The following is a 27,930-nucleotide window of genomic DNA, read 5'->3' on the forward strand; positions in this document are numbered from 1 at the left end:
CAGTTGATATTGGGCTATGCATAACTTTCATTCATTTATTAAACAAATATGTAGCCAAGAGCTGTGCTTGTGCTGGGGATATGTTCCCTAGCCTCATGGACATTATAGTTTTTACACAAATCAAATATAAGGTGTGCTCTTAGATTATAGTAATTGAAAAATTAATTCAGGTAATTTATCAAGTAATTATTAAGCACCTATTAGACTATATCTTAGAGCAGGGGTCGGGAACCTTTTTGGCTGAGAGAGCCATGAACACCACATATTTTAAAATGTAATTCCGTGAGAGCCATACAACAACCCATGCACGTTACATATTATCCAATAAAAATTTGGTGTTGTCCCGAAGGGCAGCTGTGATTGGCTCCAGCCAACCGCAACCATGAACATGAGCGGTAGGAAATGAATGGATTGTAATACATGAAAATGTTTTATATTATTAACATTATTATTTTTTTTATTAAAGATTTGTCTGCGAGCCAGATGTAGACATCAAAAGAGCCACATCTGGCTCGCGAGCTATAGGTTCCCGACCCCTGTCTTAGAGAATAGGAGTACAAAGCTGAATAAAAGGAGACATGTTTGAACTATAATCTGAAAACTCTCAGAATAATATGTTTGGTCAGGATTTCTCTCATTTTTCCACTGTCATAATGACAGAAGTAGCAAAAAAAACCCTGAAGTCTTTCCATTTATTTATTTATTTAAATTGTGAAAAAAATGTTTAAAAAGTTTAGTTGCTTGTTACTGTTTGAACTGTGAAATACAATTCCACAATGATGACACTGACACAAAATGGTAGTGAGGAATCCATGCTAGCCTACCAAAAACTAACTTAACATTAGTAAAATGATCATATACACATACATGAACCTGTATTATTACTTGAATTGCCTTCTCACTCTCCATGATTTAACTTCCAGTGTCAACCATTTGATGTTGAAGTCCAAAGTACCCTTATGGGTTAAATGTGCACAGCCTAACACAGAGAAATATATAGACAGTCTAGCAAGGTTTTGTTTTTTTTATTTGATGGTAACCACCAACACTGCAGTTTAGAACCTAAACCTGCAGTTAATGGTGACCCTTGTAACTAGGTAGAGTCACTAAAAACAGCTATGAAATCTGTAAAGAAAACTAGCAGGACCTGGAACAAAGAGGCAGCCTGCACCTGGCTACTGCAAGATAGCGTGCAAGCCTCTATTTCAGCAAGGGCAGGCAAGCCAGAATTACTGACTCCTTTCCTTATTGACTTGAACCAGCAGAGTTTCTTCTGATGATCTTGTACACAGTTGCATTCCACTGCATCTAGTTAAATACCAAAAGAAAGATCAGCCCTCATAATAAAATTACATTTTCCACAAATATTATACATAATATATTCAATTATCACTGATTGCTTTTTCTTATCTTTTTTTCCCCTTGAAGTGTAGGTGTTTTAGTCTCTTCTGCGTCTTCTTTTATGCCAGATAAAGGCTGTTTGAAAATGGTTATCTTAATCATCATTCATTTCAGTCACTTCAGGTTTTTGCTTCTCCAAAAATGTCACGAGGCCCTGGCTATCCATAGACTTCTCAGGAGCATTTGGAGCAATGGTGGGATTCAATTTATTTACTGGTAACAACCAGTTCTCTGCCCTAATGACCGATTTTTTTTTTTTTGGTTTGTTTTTTTTCTATTGACCGTTTTGAGTATAAAAAAACACCATACCAAAAGATATTTTATTATTTCATGCATTTAAATACTTAAATAAGAACAATAAAAGAGGTACACAAAACTAGATTATGTTATAAGAAAGAGTTCTAAAATATGTTTTACAAGAGTTATGTAGATTTATTTGTCTTTTAAATTGTTTTTGCTATTGCCTTCTTTTTTAAATATGAAATTTATTTTAATTTATTGTGTTTACATAGATTCTAGTGTCCCCTCGAATACATCTTCCCCCCTCCCGTGTTCCTCAGTACATCCTCCTTGACCCCTCCCTGAAACGCCCTCCCTGCTTCCCTCCAGGATTTGCTTTTCTGCTCTCGCCCCATCCTCTCATCCCATCATCCCCTTTCTCTCTGTCCGCTTTCCCTCTGGATCCTTTGATCCCGCTTCTGTCTATTCCATTCCTCAGTTCACATCGTTTGTCGATTCCTCAAATGAGTGAGGTCATATGATATTTTTCTTTCTCTGCTTGGCTTATTTCACTTAACATAATAGTTTCCAGGTCCATCCATGTTGTCGCAAAAAGTAATATTTCCTTCTTTTTCATGGCCCCACAGTAGAGTTTTAAAATATTAATGAAAAAATATTCAATCATTCCTGACAAAAAACAATAAAACTGTTATTTAAGGTATTTCTGTTTTGCTTCTTTTTTAAAAAAGATTTTTTATTTATTGATTTTACAGGGATGGGGTGGGGGCAGAGAATGAGAAGTAGTTGCTTCACTCTAGCTGCTCATTGTTTGCTTGTCATATGTGCCTTGACCTGGCAAGCTCAGGGTTTGTTTGTTTTTTTTATTTTTTATTTTTATTTTTCTGAAGTTGGAAACGGGGAGGCAGTCAGACAGACTCCTGCATGCACCCGACCGGGATCCACCTGGCACGCCCACCAGGGGGCAATGCTCTGCCCATCTGGGGCATTGCTCTGTTGCGACCAGAGCCATTCTAGTGCTTGAGGCAGAGACCATGGAGCCATCCTCAGCGCTCGGGCCAACTTTGCTCCAAAGGAACCTTGGCTGTGGGAAGGGAAGAGAGAGACAGAGAGGAAGGAGAGGGGGAGGGTGGAGAAGCAGATGGGTGCTTCTCCTGTGTGCCCTGGCTGGGAATCGAATCCAGGACTCCTGCACGCCAGGCCGATGCTCTACCACTGAGCCAACTGGCCAGGGCCAAGCTCAGGGTTTTGAACCAGAGACTTCAGCATTCCAGGTACAGAGCTCTATGCACTACGCTACCACACTGTGCCAGGCCATATTGCTTTCTGATTGATTGGCGTCCTCACTTGCAATTTTTTTCACCTATGGACATGGAATGAACATTACTACGGGTGCTTAGAATACTCTGTTGTGCAGATGAATGTTAAAAAAGAGTAAGGAATGTAAATTTGTGATTTCCACATTGGGCAGCTGCCCAGGTGCCTCGACTACCTTAGAGAGAACCCTGATTACAAGTGCCATTTTAACAACCAGTTCACTGAACTCATCCAAAAATTAGGTATTGCTTCTACTGAACCGGTGCAAACTGACTGAATCCCACCACTGGTTAGGAGTGATGAAAGCCATTTTCTTCTTCTTCTTAGGTAAAGTCTGGCTATTTATGGATTTCCGAAGATCAGTGTTTGAAGCATTGTTTTTCTCCTTTTTATGTAAAATCAATGAAGGAAAATTATAATCAATTCCTTTCTTAGCTAATCTCTTCCTGAGTAATTTTTCTTTCTTTTTGAATTGCTCCTCCATTCACAGCTTTAGAAAAAGTGTCTGGTTCTGATTATACCCTTTCACTGATGGACATGCTGTCTTCTTAAATGGAATACAGAACACCCCTCTTTGAAAAGCTCCTCATGTATTTTCTTGGGCGGCACAAAATGACACTTCAAGCATCTTTCATCAAAAAGGTAGTTGTTCATTGTTTCAGCAACTGTCTTGGCAACATCTTCAGATTCAAACTCCACGAAGCCATAGCCTTTGCTATTTCTAGTTTCTCTTTCTTTCTTTCTTTCTTTCTTTCTTTCTTTCTTTCTTTCTTTCTTTCTTTCTTTCTTTCTTTCTTTCTTTCTTCTCCTTCTTTCTTATTTTCTTTCTTTTTTCTTTTCTTTCTTTTTCTTTCTTTCTTTCTTTCTTCTTCTTCTTCTTCTTTCTTTCTTTCTTTCTTTCTTTCTTTCTTTCTTTCTTTCTTCCTTCCTTCCTTCCTTCCTTCCTTCCTTCCTTCCTTCCTTCCTTCCTTCCTTCCTTCCTTCCTTCCTTTCCTTTTTTCCTTTCTTTTTTTTCTTTTACTTCTGGACAGTCTGAAGCTCATAACAATGCCAAACTGGAAGAAATATGTTTGGATCTGGGTTTTGTAAAGAGCTGGAAGTAGGTGGCCCACATAAATTATGAGTAAGTTTTTCTTTTTTCTTGCTTTTGTTGCTTACTTGCGTGCTGCCAAACCTGAGCCACCTCCTTGGGAAACTTGGCCTTCTTCTGCAGGTTCAGGGACAGGCCCAGGCGTGGCTTGGCTGGGCCTGCAGAGACTGCGATGCAGAAAGCATCCAAGTCAAGTGCTCCACGCGGCAATCTCGGAAATTCCGAGCCTGCAGCTCCTCCAAAGTGGAACTCTTTTGTCTAAAAAAATGATGTAAAAGTTGCATGCTATGTCATAAAGAAACAGTATTTGTTTTAATATAAAACTAATATTTACTGGATTGGGGAAGGGGGAAGTGGCAGGGTAGAGAAATGGTGAAGCACGTGGTAGAGGACTGCGGTGTTGGAACTTTTTGTACAATTTGATTTATTAATCAATTTGATTATTTGATATTTTAAAATTATATGCAGAACTTACTTCAATAAAAGAAAAATTTATTTAGAAATAAAAATACTGTATTTTTCACTCCATAAGACACACCTGACCATAAGACACACCTAGGGTTTTAAGGATAAAAGTGAGAAAAAAAAAAATCTGAACCAAATGGTGTGTTAAAATATTTAATAAAATACTGTATTTTTCGCTCCATAAGATGCACGGGTATTTTCCCCTCCACTTTTTTGGGAAATAAAGTGCGTCTTATGAAGTGAAAAATACAGTAATAGTTTAAATTATTTCTAGACAAGAAGGAATATAAAAAATGTGAATTCTTCCAAAACGAATATGTGCATTTAGTGCAACTATAATTACAATTTTTTTTCAACTTGACAAAATTAACTTAAATTTCATAAGGAAGAATTAATGTCCTTTCATAGTAAAAAAAAAACTTGCAAAGGACAAGTGAGAGTGAGAGTGACTACCTTCTCAAAATTAAATATTGTTTTAAAGCTAGATAATGAAAATATTGTTACACATGAGCAAAGATATAAATCAGAGGAATAAACTAGAAAGTCTTGAAACAGATCCAAGTTTACTTGGGAAACTTCATAGATAATAAACTGGCATTTCAGGTCAGCATGAATAGGATGGTCTAATTGATAAATTATGCTGACATAATTGACTATATATCTGGAAGTAATGAAGGTAGATCAGTGGTGTGATTCAGCCAATTCGCACCAGTTTGACAGAACTGATACCTAATTTTTTGCTGAGTTTGGCGAACTGGTTGTTAAAATGCCACTTGTAATCAGGGTTCTCTCTAAGGTGGAAATTGCAAATTTACATTTCTTACTCTTTTTTAACATTCATCTGCACAACAGCATATTCTAAGCACCTATAGTAATGTTCATCTGTCCATAGATGAAAATAATTTGATGGAACTACACTTATAATATTTATTTATTCATTTCATAAAACTCATTATAACTTTGATGAAATACTACAGATGGTTAAGAATAAATCACACAACCTATGATTCTTGGATAAAAGTGAAGAAAATCGCAAGTGAGTACGCCAGTCAAGAAGCAATATGGAAATATCTTAAATAACAGTTTTATTGTTGTTGTTGTTGTTTTTACAGAGACAGAGAGACAGTCAGAGAGAGGGATAGATAGGGACAGACAGACAAAAACGAAAAGAGATGAGAAGCATCAATCATCGGTTTTTTTGTTGCAACACCTTAGTTGTTCATTGATTGCTTTCTCATATGCGCCTTGACTGTGGGCCTTCAGCAGACCGAGTAATCCCTTGCTCGAGCCAGCGACCTTGGGTCCAAGCTGGTGAACTTTTTGCTCAAACCAGATGAGCCCATGCTCAAGCTGGCAACCTCGGTGTCTCGAACTTGGGTCCTCTGCATCCCAGCCCGATGCTCTATCCACTGCGCCACCACCTGGTCAGGCAGTTTTATTGTTTTTTGTCAGATATGATTGAATATTTTTTAATTAATATTTTAAAACTCTTTCTTATAACATAATCTAGTTTTGTGTACCTCTTTTATTGTTCTTATTTAAGTATTAAATGCATGAAACAATAAACTACCTTTTGGTATGGTTTTTTTTATACATAAAACGGTCATTAGGGAAGAGAACCGGTTGTTAAATTATTTGAATCCCAGCACTGAGGTAGATCCTTGCTTCACATCCCTCCTTCACAAACTCACACATGTGAGGACTTGTGTGCACGCATGCACGCACACACACTCATCACACACACACACTCCATTTGGATTATCTAAATATAAAAGTAAAGTAAACACAACAGAAAAGTGAAGGAAAATTAGGAGAATAACTGTTCATGTTTTACTTACAAAGGAAGCAAACTTAAACAAGACAGGAGACCTAGAAACTATAAAGGAAAGCTAAACAAATTTCACTACATATAAAAATTTTAAAGCCTTCCTGGTTAAAAAAGCAAGACACATGCTAGCTTGGTAAAAACATTTGCAACACACATAGGGTTACTCTATTTATTTAAAATGCTCCTATAAATTGATTAAAAAAAGACGAATAACAATAAAACAAGCAAACAACATGAATAGGCAGATCACAGAAGAGGTGTTTTGGGGGGGCAAAATTATGCTCAGAGACTGAGGTGATCTTTGTCAATAGTTTAACATAACTTCACACAGGAATTATAATAATTTCACAAGCCAAAAGCATACAGGAAAATGTCTCTTAATAAGCCAATAAAGAAATAACATATTCCAGAGCAATGACAGATTAATCACACTATACATATTTCCAGGCAAGGGGAGATGAAGTCTGAATTTAGTTGAGGTGTGCCTTTATATGAGATGGTACTTGGGAGAGATGGCTTAGCCAACCGAGAGCTGCCCTTCAGCTGTGAGCACAAAAGTAAAAGTCCCCTGTTGCTAGAACACCTACTAAGCAACAAAGGGTTTCAGTTTTGACAGACAAGCTGTGGGTCTACTGCATGGTTTTCACCACTGCTGGTAAGAGTCTCTTTTATCCAGACAGCAGTTAATGCCCCAGAAGTCTTTGGAGAACTATATATTTAGATCAGCAAAGCATAGCCTTGCCCAGACTGAATACTCTCAGGGAGATCTCACAAACTCTTGATATTTAAAGTCTAAATGTCCTCTTGCCATAGCTGCTTCTCCACGTGTTCCTATAGATAAGCCCCAGCAGCGTGGCCATCATTTGGGTTATAGAATGCTTATCAATGACAACAAATGTCATGACAATATCCTGACACAACCTCCTCAGTAAACTACTTCACTTAAGTCACAGATAGATCAAAACAACTTCCCCTATATCACAAATAAGTGGATTTGAAATCACATCAAATCAATACACAATAAGAAGAATGTAAAAACGAATCATTGAAAACAGTAATCAGGGAAGAGATTAAGAAGGCAGCAAAATATCATTTTACCCACTAGATTGGCAAAAATTCAAAAGGACAACAATATCCAGCAATCTCACTTGAGATTTGAGACTCTACTTTATACCAATAAAGGCACCAACATACTAGGATACATGCAGACAGCTGTTTATTATGGCCAGTGTACAGTGACAGAAAAGCTGTAATAAGGGAATGGCTGAATAAAATATGTAGCTACTAAAAAGTGTGGGTTAGAACCATGCATTGACTGGGAGGGATATTCATAATCTTTTATTAAATGGAAAAGAACAAATTGCAAAGCAATATGTATAATATGATTTTATGTTTCTTTTTTTTTTTTAATTTTATTTATTCATTTTAGAGAGGAGAGAGAAAGGGAGAGAGAGAGAGAGACAGAGAGAGAAGGTGGGGAGGAGCTGGAAGCATCAACTCCCATATGTGCCTTGACCAGGCAAGCCCAGGGTTTCGAACCGGCAACCTCAGCATTTCCAGGTCGACACTTTTATCTACTGCGCCACCACAGGTCAGGCCTATGTTTCTTTTTAAAAAGAAAAAAAAAGGCAAGATCTCCTGTAGGTTCATATAAGTAATATATATTGTGTACATACATATTATATACACATGTTCTAAATATAAATGTATGTATAAATAGATACCCATTACTTTAGAAGCATGAGATTTAGAGAGGATGCAAAAAAAAAAAAAAAAAAAAAAAAAAAAAAAAAAAAAAAGACAGATGAAAGAGGAAAGAGAGAAAGAGAGAAGGAAGATTGATTCCTCATTAAATATTAACTTTTCTCCCTAAATCTTTGAGTGAAACTGCAGCCGGTTGCTTCCTGTGTCTCTGTGTACTCTCAGCACACCATAGCCTGCCCCAAGGCCAAGGTAAATCAATTTGGGAAGCACAGTGTGCTGTAACAATGTAAAATGAAGTCGACAGTGCCTGAGGGGGTGGTGGGGGAGGGCTCGGGAATTTTCTCATCAAATCACACGTAGTAAAGTGTCTCGCCACCCTCTCACCTGGCCAGTCCAGGCTGGAGCCTTGTGTTTGTTTCTAAAGCTAAGCAAGAGAGACAAGACAAAATGGAGAAGCTGAGGGGCAGGCTTGAGGTCATCGCCAGCCTTACTCTACAAGGAGAGGGCAGAGGACCCGTGAAAAGAAATACATTTAAGTTGAGATGGAAAGTGTTTGTTTTCAGATGTTTGAAGGAGCAGATTTCAGCTCAGTGTAAGCAATAACCTGCTAACTAAGACTCCCTTGACCTCCAATTTTCTCTTCTCTAAAATAAAAAGAATACCACATACTTTTAAAAGGGACCTAGGAGATGCATTGAGGATCGAATGGGCAAACTTTAAGCCAACAATGAATCAACTGGAAAGCAATGGTTCTCAACTCTGGCTGCACATTAATATTAATTGAAAAAATAAAAAATAAAAAATAAAATAAAATTACCTGGAGAGCTGAAAAAGTCTGATGCTCTATTTGGCTGCACCCCAGATTAAGTCAATCATAACGTCTGGAGATGGGGCTCAGGCATTAGTAACTTTTAAGGTTGGTGGGTTGCTGCGTGGATCCTGGTCGGGTCGCATGCAAGAGTTTATCTCCCTGCCTCTCACTTAAAAAATTAAAATTAAAAAAGCTCTTTTCAGGCAATTTCATTGAGAACCTTGATCTAAATAATTAGTTGCATTCCAAATGGTTGTGGAAAAAGTAGATTTGATCTGAGACAGATTCTAGGGGCCAATTTTTAAAAATGCCCATTAACCTTGGCCAGATCACTCGGTTAGTTAGTGTTGTCCTGAAGCACAGAGGTTGCTGGTTTGATCCCCAGTCAGGGCACAGACAGGAACAGATCGATGTTTCTGTCTCTCTTGCTCTCCCATCTTCTCTTAATAAAATCAATCAATAAAAAATATTTTTAATGAAAATGCCTATTAATCTATGAATTGGAGCAAAAGGTTAGAGCTGACCAACCCAGGGGTGCAATACAGACCACATAGCCAGTTAATAGCATGATTAATAGTGAAGATAGTTTAAGTCAGTGGTAGTCAACCTGGTCCCTACCGCCCACTAGTGGGCGTTCCAGCTTTCATGGTGGGACATGGGCAGTAGTGGAGCAACCAAAGTATAAATAAAAAGATAGATTTAACTATAGTAAGTTGTTTTATAAAGATTTATTCTGCCAAACAGCGAAAATCTGACATAATGTACTTGGTAATTATTATTATATGCTTTAACTTGCTGTAACTCTGCTTTATAAATTTTATAAAGTTACTTCCCTACTTTATAAATCACCATTACTGTGGAACAGGTGGGTGATTAGAAAATTTTACTACTAACAGAGATACAAAAGTGGGTGGTAGGTATAAAAAGGTTGACTACCTCTGGTTTAAGTCATATTTTTCTCCATACAGGTCTATGATAAGCAACTCAGGAGAGGCCAACTTCCCCTCTTTTCCCAAAAAGATCCGAGCTGGGAAGATAAGGGAAACACAACTGATGATGTGAATGTTTGTGGATTTAGGGAGGTCCCCCCATAAAACACTTGGGATTCCTCTGCATCAGCTGGGGCTGATTTTATTGTATATAATTTTATTATCCATAATTTTTTTCATGACCCATAATTGACAGAATACACCCATTAAATAATAAGAGCCTAGAGAGTGATTCTTAATTACAGGCCACAGAGTACCGGTCTTATTCATTTCTAGCTTCTTCCAGCTATATTAGCGATGGTTAAGCTGTCATGCTGGTGGCCCTGAGCCCGACACCAGTAGGCGTGGAGACACATAACAAGGGTATATTAGAGTAGGGAAGAGGTGGTGGGCCAAGCATAAGGAGACTAATAACATAAAGCTCTTTACTCTCCCCCTCTCTCCTGCCTGATGTTTCCCCATTTCACCCCCTGAGAAAATAAATTAAGCTAAAAACTCAAACCTGACTGCCTAAGTGCACGTGGGAGAAGAACGATTCAAAAGCAGCATCACCAAGATGATAAATTGTGATGAATCAGCCAAGTGATTCAGCAGCTAAGAGCTGATCTAGAGGGTTTGGGCAAGGGACCGGTGGTCCTGCTCTGCGCTGTGGTCAGTCCCCTCTGGTATGGGCAGGCCCAGGGCTGAGCCCAAGGCTTCAGGAGAGGCAAGGTCCAGAAGGCCAAAGGGCAAGCAATGACAGGGGTGGGGTGGGGGGTTAGGAATTAAGTATCATATGAGGGCCGAACCAACTGACGTCTATGGTTTACTTAGAATAGTCATAATCCAGCGATGCATTTATGGTACTTACAAAATTTGCACTTCTCCCTTTAAAATTAAATCTTCTGAGCCTTGTTTGCTTAGTAGCGGGAGTAATCAAGTCATCATTCCCTGCAGACCACAGTCTTGACTGTGAATCATGTTATTTTCTCCTCGTCTCTCCTTGCTCTCCTCCCTTCCCTTCCTTCGGCTGACTAAGGCAGATCTTCCTGCCTCTCCTCCAAAGTTTGATTTTTTAAAACACAGTTATCACAGATTTATGCCTCCTATGCCAGATGCTGGGGGAGCCAGAGAACAGAAAAGTTACAAGGAGCGTGCTCAAAAACAATTCTTCTGACCTCAGGCATTGATAAAATAAGGAGGAGGCAGTGTCCACAGAAAATGTAGCTGTTACTGATAATTAGATTTTTTTTTAAAAGGAAAATAAAGCCCCCAGGAAGAAATACTGCTCCAAATTTTCACTGGATTTTTCTTTTCTTCTGGGCTGATGATCTTCTCACACTTAACTTCATCTCCTGGTAGGCTGAAGGGAGGCCCTTAGAGATGATATAAAGCAGATTCTTCATTGTCCAGAGGAAGAAACAAAAACCCAGAGGACAAAGTGATTGGTCCAAGGTCACCCGGTCCCTCTGAACACCCAGCCCAGGTTCGTTTATACTTCACAAGCCTAGAAGCTTTCTTTAGGCTCCCTCCTGAAGAAGGGTGGGGACCTAGTTGCCCCTGGACTTTGGGCAACCAGGGCCTGGGCCCTCAAGCTGTACCTTGAAGGTAAGAAACAGGAAATCAATCCCTGACATACAGTTCTTCTCTAAACCCTTTGCTCTCACATGGTTTTCAAGTAGGCCACCCAAACTAGGCTGCCTACACCTGCCCAGCCCACCCATCTTCCCCCAGTGAGAGAGCCATCCTTCAGCCCCTTGACCTTGCTCCTGGCATTCAAACATCCTGGCAATCCACAGTGGGTAGTCTGCTTCTTCTCCAAGACGTAGCTATACCTGATGGGCTTCTGGGTTGGACCTCTCCTTGCCAGGGGGGGGTGCTGTGATGGCTCCCATTCCTTGGTCACATTCAATCCCCTGGACAAAGGGAGTCCAGAACAAAGCTTCCTCCTGGCAGCAGAAGAAACTCGGGGTAGTTGGGGACAAGTGAGCCCCTTTGGAAACAGAAATGATAGTGTCATTTTCTAGGTTCCGTGCAAAACGAAAATGTGGGGCCCCTTGTTCAAGAATTGTTAAGAATGTCAAGGCTGCAATAGTGCGTCAAACCCAGTGTGGGGCTGCACGGCCCATGCAGCCGCACTGCTTGCCTGGGGCCCAAGGGGATGGGACAGTATTTGCTTAACGTCCAGGAATCAACGAGACAGGAAGGCCTGATTCCGGGAATGAATGCTATGTTCATTCTAATAAACATATTTCTGGCTCCTCTTGGCCAGCAGGTCACGGGGATGGTTCGGAAAGTTAGTATTTCAAACTTCATGTTTTCTTCTTTAGCACAATACCCCTCCCCATCCCACTCTCATTATTTTTCTACGTTTCTACTTCAATGAAACCAGAGGAGTGGCGTATGCTCAATAGGCTGAGGTTTAATTTGGACTGGGACCGGCCAGAAACACAGTGGACCCCTCGAACCCTGATGAGAGGGCTACGCAGCTGTGCACGGGAACTCAGGCTCGTCCCTCGTGGGGCGCCGTCCTTCAGCTCCGAACCGGAGGAGCGGTGCCTGTGCCCCGTGCACCCCAGGGCTCGTCTCCCTTGGAGACGGTGTGGCTTCTCGCGGTGCCGCTGCGCCTCCCCGCGCCCCTCGCCAGCGCTGCACCGAATTCCGGCACCACCGTGACCCCTCCCGCGCGGCTTCCAGAAAGCTCCCGGTGCATTCCCCAGCATTCTTTGGGCGTGAGTCAGGCAGGTTTGCAGCCAGCCCCAAAGGGGGTGTATACAAGGCAGAGCGCTATAAATACGTGCGCAGCACGGTGCTCACTACGCCGCGTCGCCAGGAGGAGCGCACGGGCACCACTGACCGGTGAGAGGTTCCTACCATTCCTATGCCTGCGCAGAGCCTCACCAGGACCGATGGGCTGGGGGGTTGGCGGGTTGGCAAGCAGGAGAGGGAAGGACAACCGCTAGTAGTCCTAGAGCCGTCAGAACTGCGCTGTGGATAGATGGGAGGGAGCCTGGGAAGATAGGTGGCCAGAGCCCCATCACCAGGCACCGGAGCAGAGGACCAAATTGGTGGGGGCGGTGCACAGGCTAGGACTCAGCTCATCAGCTGCAACCATAATTCTGTGGGTAAATGGCACAGGTGTAATGATTCTCTTTTCGCAAAGATGGGGTAAACTGAGAGTTGGAGAACTGGTGTCTATTGCCGGAGGTCCAGGCTAATGAATGAGTGGGAGAGTACGCCTGCACTAGGGTCTTTCTGCAGCATCTTCCTTGTAAAGGCACCATCTCCGGTGGTGGTTGTCAGTTTACATGCCTGAGTCATCCTGTTTGCTTCAGGATTTTCTTGTTCTCTGGGTAGTGTGTTGATAAGAATGATGGTTTGATTTAAGTGTATGTTGCAACCACTTAAATCCTACTCTTTCTGCTTCCTAATGCATCAGGGTACATAAGAGGAAAGTCACACAACCTCCCTCAGATGTCAGACGTCTGATTCAACCGTCTGGTTTTATAGATGATAATCTGAGGCCTGGAGCGGTTTAGGACCTTCTCCAAGGATAAACAGCAAATAGGTGTCAGAAATGAGATTAGAACCTTCTAGAATTTCTGGACCTAATGAAAAGAAAAAGCAACTGATTATTATTATTTTTAAAAGAGGAAGGTTAGGAATTTAAGAGTAAGAACAGATACTATAAAAGGATGCTCGTAGCAGTGTTCATTATAATAGTGGGAAATTACTATTTAAATGTCTAGTTTTGTAGGATAGCAAAATAGAGTATATCAGGAAATGGTCTATATTATTAGATCATCACAAAATTGTGCTTTTAAAGAATATTTGCTTTAGTGAATGTAAAGAATCTGTAAACAAATGCATAGCAAATAGAAGGAGCTATACCACAGTGGTAATACTTGTCTCAGGATGGTGTGAATTACTGGTGCATTATTTTCTTATTTTTCTTTTTGGTTTGTTTTTTTACATTTGGGGAGGAAGTAGGTAGAAGCTTGGGCCTTGGGCTTCAATCCCTGCAGTTTATAAGCTGTGTGACTGCTTTGCTTAGGTCCCCGTGTCTTCCCCAGGCTCCCTCTGTGTGGTTTAAGGCCTCCTGGGGGAGAAGGCTGCCTGGTGATGGTGGGGAAAGGAGGGCCTTGGCATGGCTCATCTAATCAGAGCAGTTGCCAGCCAGGCGCCTAGGCCAGGAGATGAGAGGGGAGGCACGTGAGTACAAAAAGGCAGGTAGCCGTGCCGCCGCTGTTCTAGTGCTGTCCTGGGACTAACGGTATCAGTGTCACCTGTGAGCTCGTTAGGAATGCAGATTCTGAATCAGGGTCAGCATTATAACAAGACCCCCTTGCCCCTGGTGAGTCAGAGGAACTTTAAAGTAGCAGGTCATTTCACTAAGGCAAAGCCACACAGTCAAGAAAGGACCAGGGGTGGCCCCGATGTGCCTGCTTTTGTTCCTCTGCCCCTCTCCAAATCTGCCACCTGCGCCCACTTCCCTGAGGGATACTGCCAATGATCACACTTGGTCCTATGTCAAATAGTGAAGTAATCAGAATTCACAGTGATTCTATAAGACCCTGTGTTTACAAAACACCTTCACATCTCTGAGATCTATGCCAGGTCCATTTTATAGATGAAGAAACTGAGACTCAGAGACTTAAGGGGCTTGGTGTCAAGGAAAGAACACTGGACTAGGGGGTTGGGAGAGCTGGATTCTCATTCTGGGGTTGCCATGTGCTTGCTGCGGGCCATGGGGAGCCCCATCCTGTCTCTGGGGTCGGCATCCCTTCTGGAGTGAAGGGATTGAGCAGAAGACTGATCTCCTTCCTGACTCTGAGGTCGATGTCTCCCTGTGAACCCCAGGCTTCTGCTGGGAGACCCTGTACTGTCTGCTGGGTCTCTGGACTCCTCATCCAATGCTCTTGCCTTTGGCTGGCCTCTCTCCCCTTTCTTTAGGGCCCAATACCTTGTCTTCTGGATTTCTCAGAAGTCATTGCTACCAGGGACCTCACCTGGAATGGTGTATATCTCGCTGACTTTCTCTGGTGTGACCAAGGCTGTGTCCCTGCTTGAGGCGTTTCAGGCCTCAGTGAATAGCTAGGGCAGAACTTGATAGACCGGGACCTTCTGGGGGGCCTGAAATAGTGCCCTGGCTCAGCCTCCCACCCGTCTTTGGGGAAGGCACTGGTCCTCTCTTCCCTGCTCTAAATGCACTTTGTGCAGCTGGTTCTGGAACCACAGCCCTGCTGCCTTACTAATTACTTTCACGAAGGGTTTGCCTTATTAATGTTCTACTGAGTCTCCAGATGGGCCTGCTGAGCTGAGAGCAGTTTTTGGAGGTACAGAACTTCAAGAAGGGGGTACCCCGCCTTCCTGTTCTGTTATGAGAAATGGGCGAGTTCAGATAATCATTTTGGAATGAGGGACAGATTATAGGGGAGGGGCTTCTGTTTTATGCAACAACTTCGGCTTCTGGGAAAGGGTCTATTGTGTAAGACCCGGCTGTCCCCAGGCTCAGGGCAGCCAGCCCAGAGTGGTGGCAGGAACACCTTGGCAGGGCACCCTGCTGTGGATTTAGAGGGAATAGACCATGTGAAAGGGACCCAGCAAAGCAGAGGCACATGTCCTCCCAGAGGGACTGCTCCTGGGGAGGCAACAGGGCCCAAGTGCCCCTTTGTCCCAGTGTTAACCCTTTGACTTTGCCCCTCCCTCTCTATTTCCTGAAGACGATTGTCTTTCCTTCCTGGATCTACTCTTTATTTTTACCCTTTATCTATGCATCCTGGTACAAGTCTCACACTAGGGGTGACAAGTGGATTTTTTTTCTTGTGCCCACCAAAGGGTTGTCTGTCTGTCGGTGCTGCAGACTCTTGAAACTAGTTTTAAGTGGTGCTGAGGCTTGTTGGGAGAAGTGCTGTGCAATGCCTGCTGTGGGCAGGATTAGTGATTCTCCTGGGAGGTGGGGAGTTTGAGGTCTGGGATACAGTCCCCACTTGGTGCAGGGACTGGAGAGGGCCAGATGAGTGATCCAAGAGAGATGTTTTCAGGGGTTTTTTGATGTGGACCAGTATGATCAGATAGACGCCTGTCTGGATGCGGAAAGTGTGTGCACCTTGCTCGGGCATATTTAGCTATTATGGAGGAAGAGGAGGGGGAGGGGGAGGAGGAAAGCTTGGACCTGAGCCCAGGGTTCTTATTCCAGAACTCTCGTTTCTTTTGTAGCAGGTCCTGTGGTTCCTCCCTGTACCCAGTGCCTCCCTTTTCTTTTGAAAGTGTCCATTGTCAAGTCTGATATTTTCTCCCAACTTTCCTGGGGATAAAAATGCAGTGATGTCAGCTGAGACCCCCTAGCTAATGGCAAGGACTCTGCAGGGCTCCTGGGAAGCTGCTGCAGGCTGGGCCGGAAACCAGCAGGCTGTCTAGCTGTTACCATGACAGTGTCTTGCTCTCTACAAACAGAAGCGTGCTAAAATTCCAGAGTTGGAGGAGGCAAGATGAAGACTCTACTGCTGTTGGTGGGGCTGCTGATGACCTGGGAGAGTGGGCAGGTGCTGGGCGACCCGGCAGTCTCAGATAGAGAGCTCCAGGGTAAGTAGACCACCACGCCCCTCTGCACATACCTCCTCCCTGTCAGGGCCCCAAAGGTTAAAGGCCATTTTATCTGTGCATGAAATTGTGTTTGCCTGCTGTGCCCTTCTCTGAGCCTCTCCTTCCCGGCCACCGCGGGCCTAGGCTCTTTGTGGTCAGGCCGGCTTCCAAGCACCTGCAGGTGTATCAGAAGCCTTCTCTGGCTGCTGGGTCTCATTCGTTGGTTCCCTTTCTGGTCTGTGCAGCCCAGTGCCCACACCTCCTCCATGACGGCCCCTGAAGTCTGGACCATTTGAGCCTTTGTGGAGCTCCCCTTTTTGAGCTTCCATAGGTACATGCATCCGCACCTTCTCACCCCGAAAACCATAGGGAAGGAAAAAGACTATTCAATATGAGGCTCATCATCCTTCAGAGCCCGGCTGGTGGTCCCGTCTTCGCCAGGCCTTTCTTAAAATCCATCCTCCCCTCCCCTGACTCTTGCCCTACCAGCTGACCAATCCTCTGGGTAGTAGTGAAGACCCCCAGCTTTGAGATCAGACCCAGTATGAGTCTGGCCCTGCCACCCGCGTGCCGTGTAACCCTGGGCAAACGTCTTGATCTCACTGTGCTGCTTTTTCCCCGGTTTGTGCCTGGAAACAAACCGGGATGGTGCCCGGAGTGTTAAAGGAAATGCATGCGAGGTCCAGCTCGTGGCATTGGTCACGTGTTGTTATGTCTTGTCACAGCCCCCTTGAGGAAGAGTGCTAGAAATTCACCTTTGTGTCTCTGTCACTGCGAATTGGAGAGAAGTTCAGATATTTGGTTAAACTGAATTCTAGAAAGACTTGTATCCAAAATAGAATATTCTTATTTTAATGGTTAAGTAGTTACTCTTCGAAGATATTTTTTTTTCCCCTTGAAAATGTTCTTCTGCAGCTGGGTAGGCGCTGCGTCCAGTCTGTAGGGGTGTAGTGCCACCACCCCCACTCTGGGGTGCGCCGGCTCCAATGGCGAGCATTTCTGAACAGCCAGTACAGTCGATTCTCAAACTCTAGGTCCATAGTGAACCCGGTGATGGGAACCAATGTCAGGGCAAAGCCAGGGTCCGAAGGCTGCCAGCCAGAAGTTTACAGCCTTGACAGTCTCCGGACCCACTGCCTTTCTGACCATCACAGCTAGGTCCAGGGTTCTATCGCCAGCGCCATCTCTTCCTCTCACTGTGTTCTACTTCCCTGCCCTCCTCTTGCAGAAATGTCCACTGAGGGGAGTAAGTACATCAATAAGGAAGTGAAAAATGCTTTCAAGGGTGTGAAACAGATAAAGAGCCTAATAGAACATACAAACGATGAGCGCAAATCACTGCTCGTCAGCTTGGAGGAAGCCAAGAAGAAGAAAGAGGTAAGGGAGAGCTGGGTCACCATGCCCACCTCTGCCTCTCTGCTGGAGGGGCGGGGGGGGGGGGGTCCTGGCTCCTTGTGGGGTGTTCTGCTAGGTTGCTGTGTTGACCCTCTCTGTCTTTCCAGGGCTGTCACCTGACAGTGGGACTGTAGTTAAGAAATAGGGAGGGGTTATTTGCTTTTGAAAGCTTCAAAGGGTGAGAACTTGGATCTGCCTTTGTTAAAGGCCTGGCTCAGGGCCCAATATCCACATTCACTTCAATAGATTTTTTCAAACCCTGACTATGGACAAGCTCCAAGGTAGACTTTGAAGAGCGTCTGTCACTGTGTAGGAAGGGAATGGCATCCTACCTTCCGAAAGCTTATCTGGGAGGTGCGATACGTTTGGGATTAAGCAAGCACTCATCGTATTGCCCATGTCTTTCTAGAGTTCTGGGCTACTTCATAAGGAGACATCTAAGTCCAATAGTGAACATAGTGACTCTAATCTGTGCTTGATGATTCAACAAAATGAAAACACTATAATTCAGTGAACGATTTATTTTTAAAATTGGTAGTCTTCTTAAGAGTATCCTAAAAACCGACTTCTGTTGCCACCCTACCCCTAATGAAGGAGGTGTGAAGAGGGGGCCCCCATATTCATGATCCACAATGCATAGCAAAAGCATTTAAAGGCTCTGAGAGGTTCTGCAGTGAGGAAACCTTTGTAACTTCACTTAAACTGGTGTTTTCCAAATCAAATTGACCAGGGAATTCTTTTTTACTTTTCCTGATAGCTTTTAGCACAATTTAATGGAAGCTACTTAAGGAGCTGCTGGCCTGGCTGCAGCTCTAACTCTTAGAAACTTTATGTTCTGTCTCAGCATCAGTATTAGTTCCCACTAGTCTATGAGAATCCCCAAATAGCTCATGAGGGAGGGGCAAGTCGTGTTCCCGAATTTTATGGTTAATGTTGGAGTTTGATATTTGACCATCTGGATTTCATAGTAAAGTTTATCAAGTTTGGAAAACGACTCCATTTACTTCTTAGCTGAGGAATATGTGAACTTGAAAGAAAGGAGTGACCAGCGTAGCTGACGCTTCTGAACTGGCTCAGTAGGAGGTGTGGTGGCTGTTCTCAGCACGGAGCAGGGGACAGAGAGCAGGGTGAAGATCACATAACTTGAACTCCTCATGGTCAGATCTTTATGGTGATTTCATGATCTAATTAATTCTTCTTTGAAGAGTAATACACTCATTCATCAAGATTTTAACAGAGGAAAGTAGAGGTGGAAAAGTTTTTCTGTAATTCTTATACTTAAGGACAATTCACTGTTAACATTTGATTTCTTTCTATTTTTTTTCTCTATGCTTTTTGACAAAATCATGAATTTTTAATATAAAAAATGATTACTCTAATATTAAAACTTATTATAAACATCTCCTATAATGATGTACTTATCTACCCTTTGTATGTACCACAATTCGCTTAACTTGTCCTCTAGTTTGGAGTATCTGAATTAATTCTAATATATATATATATATATATATATATATATATATATATATATATTTGCCATAAATACATATGGGAACAAATGCTTTTAGGCATAAGGATTTGTCTTTTATCACAGGAATTCCTTGGCATAGATTCTTAAAGAATGATTGAGTCAGGTGACATGGGCGTGTTAGAGAGTCTGGGTGGTGGTTGTGACTTTCACTTGGAAGCTTGCCTATTCCTGTGGCATGCCGGGGACCATAGTTCCAGTAGAAAGGTAAGATTCAAGGAGCCTCCAGAAGCTTTGGAAGATGACATTTAAACACCAGAACTTGAGCGTAGGAAGTGAGGTAGAAGTGGGAGGTAAATTCTGGGGTAGAGACTCTAGGTGCAGTGTCAGAGAAGGAGCTGTTCTCAGGGCGTCTAGTGGCTGAGGGGGGCTAAGGAACAGCTGGGTCTTGAAGATGAAAGGATGTTTAAAGCTGGTGGGCAGGGAATTCCACATAGGCCAAAGAGGGAACGAATGAGCCAGAGCGGAGTGGGAATTGGCACTTTGTGTGGCCAGATGTGCAAAGGTCTGCCCGGGGGTGGAGAGCCCGTTCCACTGCGTGCTGGGGAAGGTGAAGCTGTGATTTCTGTGCGGCTAACCTGCTTCGTGTCCTGCTGCAGGATGCCCTAAGTGATACCAGAGATACTGAAACGAAGCTGAAGGCATCTGAAGGGGTGTGCAATGAGACTATGATGACTCTCTGGGAGGAGTGTAAGCCCTGCCTGAAACAGACCTGCATGAAGTTCTACGCGCGTGTCTGCAGAAGTGGCTCGGGGATGGTTGGCCACCAGGTGAGAAGGGGAAGCGCTGCCTCTGTGCAGCCTAGGCTCTGAGAGGAGAATGAGGAGAACCGAATGCAATATACTTCTGTTGTTCTGCACCCAGTTCCGACGTGTGGGAGTTCTCCGACATCAGCTGGGTGTCCTACAATTCAACTCAGTTACGACACTGTCTACCTGAGACAGCGTCAGATCCTGCAGGCGAGGGGCTCAGTTCCACAGAGCTGCTCCCCCGCCCCCTTCAGATGGTAATCGCAAGTCCAGGTTGTCACCTGCGCATCTGACTGTTGGGCTATAGATTGGAGGTTGCAATCCCCCCTCCTTAATTAATTTGCTAGAGTAGCTGATGGAACTCAGGGAGGAACATTTTACTTATTAAATTACAGGTTTATAATGAAAGGATCAGCCAAATGGAAGAGGGGAAAAGTGTGGGAAAGGGACAGGTAGCTTCTATACTCTTCGCCAGGTGCAACACTCTCTCCAAAGCTCCAAGTGTTCAACAAGCCCACAAACTCTCTGAACCTTGTCCTCTTGGGTTTTATGGAGGCTTCATTAACATAAGCATGATTGATGACATCATTGGCCATTGGAGATTGATTTAACCTCTAGCTCCTCCCCCCCCTCCTGAAATCGGGCTGTGGGCCAGGAAGTTCCAACCCCTTGAACCAGGGTTGACCTCCATAGCAGCCAGCCTCCTTTATCCTTAAGTGTTTTCCAAAAGTCACCTCATTAACATAAAAACACCTTTATTCTCGGCACAGGAGATTCCAAGGGTTTTTAAGAACTTTTTGTTAGCAAGGGTCAAAGGCCAAATATATATTTCTTATTAGAAATCACAGTATCCCAGTTTCACTTCATAGATGCAGTTGTTTAGTTCCGGCTGCATTTGGGCCCAGAATGCCACTATCAGTTGGTAATGTCTGCTGTGAGTGCAGAAACAGAGAGTCATGAAAAGCAGCTGCGCTGGTTATTTGCCATCTCTTAGAAGACTCTAATCCAGCAGTTATTCACTGGAATACATAAACTGCTTCATGGTATGGCTGAGCCCTGTGTCCACCTAAGAAGGAGGAATTAAGAATTTATAGTACATTAATGTTCATGCCATCCTTCCCTGTGGGCCTCGATAGTTGGGAAGTTGGGATTCATGAATTTTGCTACTCACTGAAGACATAGCAATTGGTCTTTGGCCAAGCAGAGGTGGGTATCACTGGTGGCTAAAGAAGACAGCAGAAGCAGACTAATCTCAAGTGATGGGCCTTGTGACTCTCACAGCCTCACAGGTTTTTCTAAACTCTTCTCTGTTGGGATGAGTTGAATGGAAGGGCACTGGCCTAACAGTTCAGGAAGCAGAGAGCCAGTCCTAGTGGGGTCTTCAGTCACATGCGGTGAGACTCTGAGGAGACCCAAGTGCATGTAGAGCTGGGCCGGGCCCATCTCAGCAGGAGGTGCAGGAGGTTGGGACTCTAGTGAGCGTCTCCCAACTGTTCCCCACTCTGCCTGTCACAGCTGGAGGAGTTCCTGAACCAGAGCTCTCCCTTCTACTTCTGGATGAACGGTGACCGCATCGACTCCCTGCTGGAGAATGACCGGCAGCAGACCCACATACTGGACACCATGGAAGACAGATTCAGCCAGGCGTCCAGAATTATGGACGAACTTTTCCAGAACAGACTCTTCGCCCGGGAGCCCCTGGATCCCTTCCACTTTTCGCCCTTAGTCTCGTCCCCGAGGAGGCCTTTCTTCTTCCATCCCAAGACCCGCATTGTCCGAAATGTAATGTCTTTCCCCATGTTTGAACCCCGGAACTTCCAGGACATGTTCCAGCCCTTCTTTGACATGATACACCAGGCTCAACAGGCCATGGATGTCCACTTCCAAAGCCCTGCCTTCCAGTTCCCAATGGAGGACTTCACAGCAGGTCAGAAAGGTGTCTCATTCTTCCCTAAGAAGGGATGGGAACTAATGATTTATTGAGAAACCCATAAGGTGCTAAGAACTACTGTAGGGCTTGGCATGTGTCGTCTTGACTTCCCTCCAGCAATGCTGTGAGGGTGGTGCTAACCCCATTTAAGGACATAGTGACAGAGACAGAGGAGCACGTCCAAGTTTTTGCAGCTGGTATAGTGGGACCTGGTCCAATCCAGCCCTGTGGGACTGTGCCCCTTCCAGCAACTGGTGGGCATCACATTGACTCCTCCTTCTTGATCCTTTTCTCTTGGAAGCTCAGGTGGATTTTTCTGGATGCCATGGACACATATAATCTTAAGAAAGCTGTTCATGGCTGTAACTTAGGGCCTCGTAGAGAATGGGCACACAATGAATATATTTTGAATGAATGAAGTCTAATATGGACGTGAAAAGCCAATACTTTCAGAAGTGATTTTCTTCATGGAACCAGTAGACATCACTTGGCCAACACCATCTCCTAAATGGTATAGTTGGACTGGCACCAGAGTTTGGCTTCAAATACATTGAAAATAGAGGAGGTTGTTGAATTGAACCAGCATCTACTGCATATCCATATCGAGGGAGCCCTGTGTTCTAAGGAAGCTGTAAGGAGAATCCCACTCCTGCCTTCCAGGGGCTTGCTGACAGGCCACGGGGGGAGTAATAGGTCAGGTAAAATGCAGAGCAAAATGGGTTTTGGTGCCAAAGAGATGTGCAGATAGTTTGAGGAATGTGGAGGCTGGAGAGGGTTTATCAGGTGGAAATGGTGGGTGGGTGACCATACCCAGCTGGGGAAACCCTAAGAACTACCTTCTGGTCCTTCCTCAGGGACCTCTGACCAGAGACCTGTGTCTTCAGGCCAATTCCAACCTGCTCTGCCTGCAGCACCATCTTGAAGGGCCAGACAGCAGTGTGGAAGGGGTCAGGGAGATCGGGATGGCCTGTCACTCTATTGCTCTGTATGGCCCCTCAGCCTGACTCCCTCTTCCTGTGTGTCTCCAGGCGACAACAATAACCGCTCAGTGTGCAAAGAGATCCGCCACAACTCTACAGGGTGCCTGAGGATGAAGGACCAGTGTGCCAAGTGCCAGGAGATCTTGTCAGTGGGTGAGTCCGGGAGACCTGGGTCCCTGGCACCTCAGTGGGGCTGCCTTTATGGGTTAGCCTTGCTGCTTTCTAGCTGTGGCCCTGGGGGAAGTTCTTTACCTCCCATGGCCTGGGCCCCTTATCTGTAGACAAGGGTTAGGATGCAGAGGTGTCCCTGAAGTTGGGAAATAGTATATAAAGTGCTTATCAAGTCATCCAGCACATGCCCAACAGGAAGTCATGGGAGGGGCTGCTCTACTTTTTTAAAAAGCAATCATTTTTGATTTTCAATGATCTTTTCCCAGGGCCAAAAATAGACATCCTCATTTTTTTTTCTGCAGATGATGACATTTTAAATAGTATGTTTTCCAGTTAGCAGACATGTACCATGTGCCAGGCACTGTTCTAAATGCTTTGCAAACAGTTATTTCCTCAGGATGACCCTGGATTGGGTACAATTAATGTCCCTATCTTACAGAAATAGAAACGCAGTCAAAGAAATGTTAAGTGACTTCTCAAGATTACAGGACACCCATGTGGGAGAGTTAGGTGTTTGGGATGTGTCCTTAACCAGGGCTTTGTGTTCTGTCTCCAGCACACCTGGGTCACTAATGGTGGTCCCTTAGCTTCCCTGCAACATTGTGTTTGGTTGGTTGGTCCCTGAGGCAAAGGAAATAATTTCCCTCAGTTTTATTGGATCTGGACATTGGCTAGTTTCTTCCTACTTTGAGATTCAGCTCTAAAATCATCTAGAATACTTCCTGACCCAAAATAATGTGTGCTTTAAAAGAGTTATTTCCCTCATATATAAAGGATCAATATTGTGGCTTTGCTCTTATTTAATACATTTGGATTTGCCAAGGCAGGTCTTCAGAGTCTGGTTAAATATTCTAGCCTCATTCCTGTAATTTTAGAAGCCACTGCAAAATAAATACAAGTGGTATAGGAGGCTGATGAACGAAAAAGTGATGAGTACCCAGCCAAGCCTCATGGGCTGTTCCCATAAAATATCATCATTAGAATAGCATAAATGACACAGTACCTCACATCAAGAAAGTTAGTCATGTTGAGGCCAGAAGAAAAGACATACAGTTGCCTAGGCTCAGATTGGCACCCCTGGCACTGATCTTAATGGTCACTGGTCACAGCTTACCTAAACAGCCACCTTTTTTTCTATGTTGAGGAACACTTATTACCTCTTATTTAAGGTTCTTGTGACCATATAAGCAGACACTGCCCAGGAACACCAGACTAGAATTTCTGTTTCCTCACTATTGACGTTTTGGACCAGATCATCCTTTGTCTTGTGTGCCATGTGGGATGTTTGGCAGTATCGCTGGCCTCTACCCACTAGATGCCAATAGCTACCTCCTTCCTGAGTGTGATAACTGAAAGTGTTTTCAGACCCTGTCATATATCCCTTGAGGGCAGTAACTGCCCCCCTCTCTAGACTTAGTCTCAATGACTTTTCTAATTATTTCTTAGTACTATAAAAGAGTTAAAGCTATTCATTATCTTTGCCAACCTGGCTTCTTGTCAGTAATTCTATTTCTTGCCCCCCCTAACATTTATTTTATTGCAATACCAATGATTACATGTAATACAATCATTTGATGTAACTGATTACATATAATCATTCAATAGAAATGATGGCCATTCTTTAGTGTGAAAAGACTGTCTTTCCCCTGACTTGCTTGGTTTTGATGTGCTCTCCTTGGAATATTTTGAGAAATTTAGGGAGAGAAAAAAAACAGTAGTTTTTAGAGAGTCTGGGTAGTTGCCAGCTCTTATCAATCTGACAATCCACAGTGGGTGTTCAGGAACCAAAAGGCATGAACACTATCTTCCCTGCCCTCCTGGTGAGCTTGGTGAGCAGCCATGATGGTCAGTGGGAAACCAGGACCCCCAGCCACCAGACTGCTGTGCTTTGTGATCCGAGAGACTGGCCAGCTCTTCTGCTGAATGAATCTTGGGGCCAGAATTTCCAGCTCTACAGCTATGCCCAAAAGACAAGCATGGGGAAGTTTCCAGACACACAGAATCTGAATAGGAAGAGCCTAAGTCCAGGAGTTAGAGCCCTAGGTTCAATCCTGGTTCCACAAGTAGTTTATCACTTCAAGCAAGTGATTGACTTTTGTGGGCCTCAATTTCATCACTGGTGAAAAAAAAATTCACTATTGGTAGTTCTAGAATACATCTGATTATTATAGACAATGGATATCCAAAGCACTTATGTGCTGTCTGTCTGGTATGTAGCGGGTGCCACTCAGACAGTAGCTACAGTAACGTTGCCCCCTCTCTGGAAGTGATTCCTGGAGGAACGAGGCCAGCCGGAGTGGCACGAGGTCTGAGCACACAGACACTGAGAGCTGAGAGCTGTGCTTCTCGGAGTGTGGTCGGCGCTGCTCGCCACAGCCTCCAGCGATGTCCCTAACACACTGTTCATTCAGTTCAGCTGACCCTGTTTTCCAGAGTGAAGCCATGTGTTGAGTTACGGTCTGGGTTGAGCTCTTTATTTCATCACGACGGATGACAGTTTGGGGGACCAGCCCCAGCGCTGTTCAAACACGATTTCCATTCGTGTTTCTTCCTTTCTCGACTTCCCCTTCACATGACCGCCTTCTGTGTTTTCGCGTCTCGGGGCAGACTGTTCGGCCAGCAACCCCGCCCAGAACCTGCTGCGGCAGGAGCTGAACAGTTCCCTCCAGCTGGCGGAGAGGTTCAGCAGGGAGTACGAGGAGCTGCTCCGGTCCTACCAGCAGAAGATGTTCAACACCTCCGCTCTGCTCAAGCAGCTGAACGAGCAGTTCAACTGGGTGTCCCAGCTGGCTAATCTCACTCAAGGCGAAGACCAGTATGCTCTCCAGGTCACCACGGTGAGTCTTGTCCTAAAGCTGGGGGCCCAGGGTGTGGCCTGGAGACAATGTGACCCTCCCTGGGGGTAAAATGGGATGATGATAATAAAAGGGACACTTATGCTTTTCATTGAGCATTTGTCCTATGGCAGGAAACAGAAGGCCTTTGCATACATCATTGTGTGGAAGCCTCACCACGCAGGGTTCCAATGTTATGACTCCATTTTACAGTTGAGGAGAGAGAGAGAGAGAGGTTCAAAAGCTTGCTCAAGGTCAGATAACTGATAGGTGACTCGCCTGGGCATCGGAACTGGTCTGCCTGACTGTGACCCTGAGCTCTTTCCACGCAGCTGCCTTGCTGCCCTGGGCCGAGTGGGAGAGCTCATGGTTGGCGCGCCCTTCTCTACCAATGATAAAAGCCTCCCTCTAGCCCTGGGAACCTTCTTATGTTCTTTCCCTGACTCCTGTTCTACCACAGCCAGGCCAGTGGCTTCCCAAAGAAAACATGGTGGCTTGGAAACCATTTTGCACTCTGTGGGGCTCCCCCTGAGCTGGTCATTTGCGGTGACATTTACACCCACCAAGTGTCTCTGAATGAGGGCATTTCCTTTCAGCGAGTTGTACCCATGTCGAGATTAGTAAAAAGCAAAGGGGTCAATGGTCCAAATGTAAGCCGGCCTTCTGTTGCAAAATGAGTCCAGTGTGGCCGCCTTTCTCTCCCCTTTCTTCCCAGGTGGCTTCCCGCTCTTCCGACTCCAGCGTCCCCTCCGGCTTCACTAAGGTGGTTCTGAAGCTCTTTGATTCCGACCCCATCACCGTGACTGTCCCAGAAGTCTCCAGGAACGACCCTAAATTTATGGAGACCGTGGCAGAGAAAGCCCTGCAGGAGTATCGCCGGAAGTACTCGTGAGTATCCAGGCCTCTGCTGCGGCCCTTCTGGGCCCAGCAGGTCCCTGGGAGCTGGTGAAAGGGCTGAGTTCCCAGGCTGCAAATGACGGCAGAGCCCAGATGGAGCCAGGAGAGCACTGGGACTTTCCGTCTTCCTTCCCAGGCGGTTCCTTCCTGGTTGATAAGAATGCCTGTCGGTTGCCGTCTCTGATCCAATGTAGTGCCCTCACCTTCTTCCGCCTTCCCACTTCTTTTTTCAGGGAGGAGTGAAATGTGAATGTCGCTTTTCCAAGTCTGTGGGTGTCTGAATCCAGCTGTCCTGAGATGAACCACAGACCCCAGAGAGAGCTCTGCATGTCACCAGGTGGCTGGGCCCTGGCCTCGAGGCCCTCCTGACCCTCCCCAGCGCCTGCGCCCGCCGGCTCCCGCCCGCTATTGCTTGCCCTTGCTGATCATGAGATGAACTTCCCTTGCATGTCACTAACTCAATAAAGCTGCCCGTGTGCTCTGGAGTGTTCTCCTTTCCTGCTGGGTTTCTCTACCTCCCATACACCTTCCTTTTGGTCATAGAAAATAAAAGGAAGAAGTGGAAAAGGAAAGGAGTGGCTAACCTGACATGGAGGTATCAGATAGTTGAGAATAAAAGGAGTGTGATGATCAGGTTGATCCAGTTCAAGGATTCTTTCTTTTAGGATGAGAGATGTATTCTGATAACCAACTAAAATATTTTTCTGAAAAGTGAACCTTTTCCTTCTCATGATAAAACTTGACATATTCTGAATGGGTGAGGGGAATCTGCTGAAGGAATACATTGAAAATTAGCGTGAGAAAGGGGTAATAATAACACATACCTAGTATTTTAATACATAATTGGTATTTTTCCTTATGGAAACTGTAGTGCACAAACTACGGCCTGTGGGCCGCATGCAGCCCCCTGAGGCCATTTATCTGGCCCCCGCCACACTTCCGGAAGGGGCACCTCTTTCATTGGTGATTAGTGAGAGGAGCATAGTTCCCATTGAAATACTGGTCAGTTTGTTGATTTAAATTTACTTGTTCTTTATTTT

General features: G+C 44.5%; 1 protein-coding gene and 1 pseudogene across 1 annotated transcript; one reads left to right on the forward strand and one right to left on the reverse strand.

The window, feature by feature from the left end:
• Nucleotides 1-1,389: 1,389 nt before the first annotated feature.
• On the reverse strand, nt 1,390-12,534 carry LOC136388242 (MKI67 FHA domain-interacting nucleolar phosphoprotein-like; annotated as a pseudogene).
• Nucleotide 12,535: 1 nt separating this feature from the next.
• Nucleotides 12,536-27,375, forward strand: CLU (clusterin). Its single transcript, XM_066388595.1, has 9 exons — nt 12,536-12,680; nt 16,278-16,406; nt 17,635-17,783; nt 19,929-20,099; nt 21,594-22,005; nt 23,037-23,141; nt 25,767-25,996; nt 26,709-26,881; nt 27,124-27,375. Exons 2-9 carry the CDS (start codon nt 16,313-16,315, stop codon nt 27,131-27,133), a joined length of 1,344 nt encoding a protein of 447 aa, XP_066244692.1. The 5' UTR covers nt 12,536-12,680; nt 16,278-16,312; the 3' UTR covers nt 27,134-27,375.
• Nucleotides 27,376-27,930: the final 555 nt, after the last annotated feature.

Source organism: Saccopteryx leptura, chromosome 1, assembly GCF_036850995.1.
Source record: "Saccopteryx leptura isolate mSacLep1 chromosome 1, mSacLep1_pri_phased_curated, whole genome shotgun sequence".
Taxonomy (NCBI): domain Eukaryota; kingdom Metazoa; phylum Chordata; class Mammalia; order Chiroptera; family Emballonuridae; genus Saccopteryx; species Saccopteryx leptura.

Bases quoted from the DNA above. Each gene is read 5' to 3' on its own strand.
- CLU (XM_066388595.1), top strand. From the start codon at position 16,313: ATGAAGACTCTACTGCTGTTGGTGGGGCTGCTGATGACCTGGGAGAGT. The intron at 23,142-25,766 runs GTGAGTCCGGGA...GTCTCGGGGCAG, and splicing joins CCAGGAGATCTTGTCAGTGG to ACTGTTCGGCCAGCAACCCC. The intron at 25,997-26,708 runs GTGAGTCTTGTC...CTTTCTTCCCAG, and splicing joins ATGCTCTCCAGGTCACCACG to GTGGCTTCCCGCTCTTCCGA.